This window comes from Micromesistius poutassou, assembly GCF_964030765.1.
Source record: "Micromesistius poutassou genome assembly, chromosome: 11".
In the NCBI taxonomy this organism is placed as follows: domain Eukaryota; kingdom Metazoa; phylum Chordata; class Actinopteri; order Gadiformes; family Gadidae; genus Micromesistius; species Micromesistius poutassou.
In genome coordinates, this window is record NC_140281.1 from 19011567 (window position 1) to 19016509 (window position 4943).

General features: G+C 49.2%; 1 protein-coding gene across 1 annotated transcript in view; it reads left to right on the forward strand.

Moving 5' to 3' along the window:
• Positions 1-303: 303 nt before the first annotated feature.
• The window catches only part of arxa (aristaless related homeobox a), a gene marked incomplete at its 3' end in the record, with an annotated part of 6411 nt that continues 1771 nt past the window's right edge, over positions 304-4943 (forward strand). The window contains 3 exon segments of the mRNA XM_084475638.1: positions 304-538; positions 988-1558; positions 2929-2974. Coding sequence (XP_084331764.1) covers positions 352-538; positions 988-1558; positions 2929-2974 — 804 coding nt within the window. The 5' untranslated portion in view covers positions 304-351.

Sequence of the window (4943 nt, forward strand, 5' to 3'; positions counted from 1 at the left end):
ACACGTCGGTGCCAGCGCGCGGAGAGACAGGCGGAGCGCGAGGCAGCAGCAAAAAGCTGTCTGTCATTAACGGCGGGAGAGAGCGAGAGAGTGAGAGAGCGAGAGAGTGAGAGAGCGAGAGAGCGAGAGAGCGAGAGAGCGAGAGAGCGAGAGAGCGAGACGAGGAGTGAGTGGAAGCAAAGTCAGGCGGCGGCACAGCGACTCGAGTGAGCGGAGCACGAGGGACCAGAGAGAGAGAGAGGGACACCTTTACGCACGCTTAAGACAAGCATAAGACGAACGCCGACACACACACACACACACACACACACACACACACACACACACACACACACACACACACACATCAAAATGAGTGGTCAATTCGAGGAAGATATCCACGATCGGGACGAACGGAAGAGTAAATCGCCCACCTTGCTGTCCTCGTACTGTATCGACAGTATTCTGGGCCGGCGGAGCCCCTGCAAAGTGCGTCTGATCGGGGCGCAAACTTTGACAGGTCTGGCAAGCCGAGGCGAGCTGCACAAGACCGCGGAAGGTAAGAGGCAGCGAGGAAGTTCAGCGTTTTCGTTTAGGCCTACATTGCGTCGTTTTAGAGCCGTCTGTTTTTTTCAAGCAATGATGATTAAATTGTAGTTTAGCGTTCGACAACAACAATATGACACAGGCCTGTTTACCATGCCTTTGACATGTATGTCCCTTATACATTTCACGAAAGACCAAGTCCAATATGCCCATGTATAGGATGCGTGGATATTTAGGTAGACCAACTCAGCACACTAGCACACAGCACACAGCAGGACTCAAGTAAATAGACAACCATGGATTTACCTTCTTGTTGGTGAGGCATGTCTGTGCCTTAGGCCACGGACAGAAAGACCTGCATGGTTCATGTGGTTCTGCTTCCAACGACTTGAGGCTATTTGTAAAAATAAAAATAAAAACACGGGGAAAGGTTGACATCTTTGGCCCATTTCCTATTTATAGGCCCTACGAAAGACCCCCTATCACCGGACCCGGACATGCATCTCCCACCCAAGCTACGTCGGCTGTATGGCCCAGGGGGGAAATACCTTCACGACCACGGCGACAAGTTCGACCGGGACAGGCTCATGCTGGACCAGGCCTGCGACAGCCTGAAGATCAGCCAGGCTCCACAGGTGAGCATCAGCCGCAGCAAGTCCTACCGGGAGAACGCGTCCCTCAGCCGGGGAGAGGGCGACCAGAGCCCCGGGGAAGGCTCGGAGGACAGCAGCCTGGGGCTGGTGGAGTTGGGGCCCTTGAAGTTCGAAGAGGACAACCCGGGGAAGGCAGAGGAGACGTGCAGGGACACGGCGATAGCGCTTTCCCCCAAGGACGAAGAGCGGGAGAGCTTGAACGCGGGGGATGGGGACGGGAGGGACGGGGAGGACAGCGTGTGCCTCTCGGCGGGGAGCGACTCGGAGGAGGGGATGCTGAAGAGGAAGCAGAGAAGATACAGGACTACGTTTACCAGTTACCAGCTTGAGGAGCTGGAGAGAGCGTTTCAGAAGACCCACTACCCCGACGTGTTCACCAGGTCAGTGGAAAATACCACAAAGCTCGGCCTTCATGATTATATTTATATAATTGTATAAGAGGTGTTATTTTTTGTATTGTTATTATTGCTATTCTGTTATCAATTAGTTGTTTACATTGTTTTTAGTTCCGATGTTTGATTATTATATGATTATTATAATCCATTAATTACTGAAACACATAAAATATTTTTACTCAATTGCACGAAAAAAAACAACGCGAATAATAACAACGAAAAACAATACGCAATAACCACAAAAGTAATAATACAACAACAATTTATGACACAGTACTTTGATAATAATATATAAAATATAATAATACAAATAAAAATAATGTTGTGTGTATTATAACATGTATATAATAATAATGATCATAATAATAATACATTTAATATTAATATTAGTAAACGCGAATTAATCACCAATTGCAACGTGGTCATTTGTAAAGTACAATAATTGAACTGGCAGTCAGAGAGACGACAGCAGCACGGGGGCCTGCCTGTGTTCTCCTCGTGTTTATCCTGCTCTATTGTCCCGGCTGACATGGACCTGAACGCCTCGTCGTGTGAATATTAAACGCATTAGCTGGTGTTACTTTGAGCCCAAATTTGGGGCCCTGTCGTGGAGCTCAAGGGCAAGAAAACGAACCGTATCTCGTTCCACGCACGCAAACACACGCGCGCGCGCGCGCGCACACACACACACACACACACACACACACACACACACACACGCACGCACGCACGCACGCACGCATACACACACACACACACACACACACACACACACACACACACACACACACACACACACACACACACTGTCTCTCGCTCTCACACAGAGCTAGACAGACACATACTTTTTTTATTACAATAAATCGTTTACCTGAAATTAAAATGTATACAAAGGCATCATTGACAGGTGTCTACTCGTAACGCCATGACACAGTCTTTATTTTAGACTTTTAGTGCTGCGGGATATTTCTATTTTCTATCGATTTATTTTAAAGGCGTTTGTCTCTAATTTGCGCTGCAAGCCCATCTCGTAGTTTAGGGTGCACCGATTGCTTTGTGGCAGGCTCGTTTAGATGCCATTATTTCGGCCATTATGTTGTTACATTTTCTTTATGATTGTCGGTGTAACAATCTCTATAGGCCCCTTTTCAGCAAACTGCTGACAGACAGGCAGAGCAGAACATAACTATGGCTTATTTGAACAGTTCAGGGAGGAAAAAAACGACCCTATTTTGCTTGTCTAGGCTATTGTTGACAGTGAACAGTAAAGAGGGACAAAACATAAATGCTTTATTGCGCCCAAACGCTGCCCTATAACCTTACATATTCTCATTTTTTCCTCCTTCTCCTTGCAGGGAAGAACTGGCGATGCGTCTGGATCTCACCGAGGCACGCGTCCAAGTAAGCTTCCATCTCTTTATGGCCGCTTTTCACAGACCCATCATACCCCCATCATCCCCATCGCTCGTACATCAAACACAGGAAACTAAAGTCTTCTAATGTTTCATGCGCCATAAAAAAAAGGGTTTATCATGCAACATTTCCAAGATAATAAATGGCGCTATGCGTCACCGGTTCTGAGACGACACACACACGCGCAATTTTTAGCCCGTAATTTATTACAGTGAAAACGTGTTAAATGTCCCCGAACGCTAAGTGGGGAATGTCTTTTCCTGTTATCGAATGTTATTACATGCAATTTGTGGATGTTTTAGAGGCAATTAAGCCAATGCAGGCTATTCATAAAAGCTCACTTAGCGACCTGGTAAACAGCAGGCCTACTCTGCTTCTGCCGAGGATCACTCTGTTTGAATTCCCATCTCTGGGGGATACAAGGGGGGGGGGGGGGGGAGAGAGGCAGAGAGCGGCAGTCTGTGCGTAAAATGGGAGCGAAAGAAAGGAGGGGAGAGAGAGAGAGAGCAAGAGAGAGAAAGAGAGAGAGAGAGAGAGAGAGAGAGAGAGAGAGAGGAGATGGCGGGAGGATAATGCTATTTGATTTCCCATTATGTGATTGCAATAGACCCGCATTGATCCGATGCTTTGCACTTGGGAGCGAATGAGAGACCATTAAAGGTGTTTGCGCCCCCCCCCACCCCCCTCCCTCACCCTCACCCTCACCATCCCCCCCCCCCCCCCCCCCCCCCTCGACCCCACCCCTCCTCTCTCCTCCATTGAGAGCGTGGCTTGCATGTCAAAGCCCCGGGCTCATAACCAAAGAGACAGTTCAAACACGGATGGTATGGCAGGCAGGGAAGTTATATGGTCCGACGGTAAAACAACAGATGTCTCCTGAGGGGGACAGTAGGTGAACAAATCACTTAGCGGGCCTCATCAGGAGGTGATAAAAACTCATAAATTCCCAAGGGGGGGGCAGCCTGATGCTAAACAGCCCTTTGGGAAGGAAGGAGGGGGGTGATAATAACATGGCTCTTATTTGATGTGTGTGTGTGTGTGTGTGTGTGTGTGTGTGTGTGTGCGCGCACACGTTTGTGTGTGAGCAATTGTCGCTCAACTCGCCCGTTCAATCAGTTTGCTCATGTTGACATTTTGCCTCATTGTCAGAGGAGGAAGGCCGTGTTTCCGCAGCTCAAAGTGGGTAGCTGGGCGGATGCGTGGGAAAGTTAAATAGGCCCACTCTCCGCTACCACGCTCTGCCCGGCTCCCTGGGCTGCTGTGTTTTTCATTTAGAGAGCGTTAATTGAAATTGGAGTCAGTGCACTGGTCATTTTCTGGCGTCTTTTGTCAGCACCACCCTGTTGTTCATTTTCTTGTCCATCCCCCTGAAGCCCGTCTTTAGAGACCCCGACTTAATGAGCCATCAGGTAGACTGAAGGCCCCCCCCCTCGGGCCCCAAGCCCACGCGTAATCACTGTTGACTTTCACTTTCCGCCTAAAGTATTTAATAAAAGAACAAAACCTCCTGCATCAGCAATACTCCCTCCTTTACCCAGAGTGTTCCGTCTGCAGCAGCAGGCTGGAGACAACGTGGACCAGAATGAGGAGCATAACGTCTCCACACTCGGAGAAGACTTTTATAAAGTCAAGCGTTGTTTTTATAGATTTGTCCTGCGTTAAGCGTTTGCCCCACGGTCCCGGGCCAGCGTCTGACCACTGTGGGGGGTCGTCCTGGTTCTCATCGGTTCTCTGTCCTCCTGGTTCTCTGTCCTCCTGGTTCTCTGTCCTCCTGGTTCTCTGTCCTCCTGGTTCTCTGTCCTCCTGGTTCTCTGTCCTCCTGGTTCTCTGTCCTGGTTCTCTGTCCTCCTGGTTCTCTGTCCTGCTGGTTCTCACCGGTTCTCTGTCCTCCTGGTTCTCTGTCCTGCTGGTTCTCACCGGTTCTCTGTCCTCCTGGTTCTCTGTCCTCCTGGTTCTC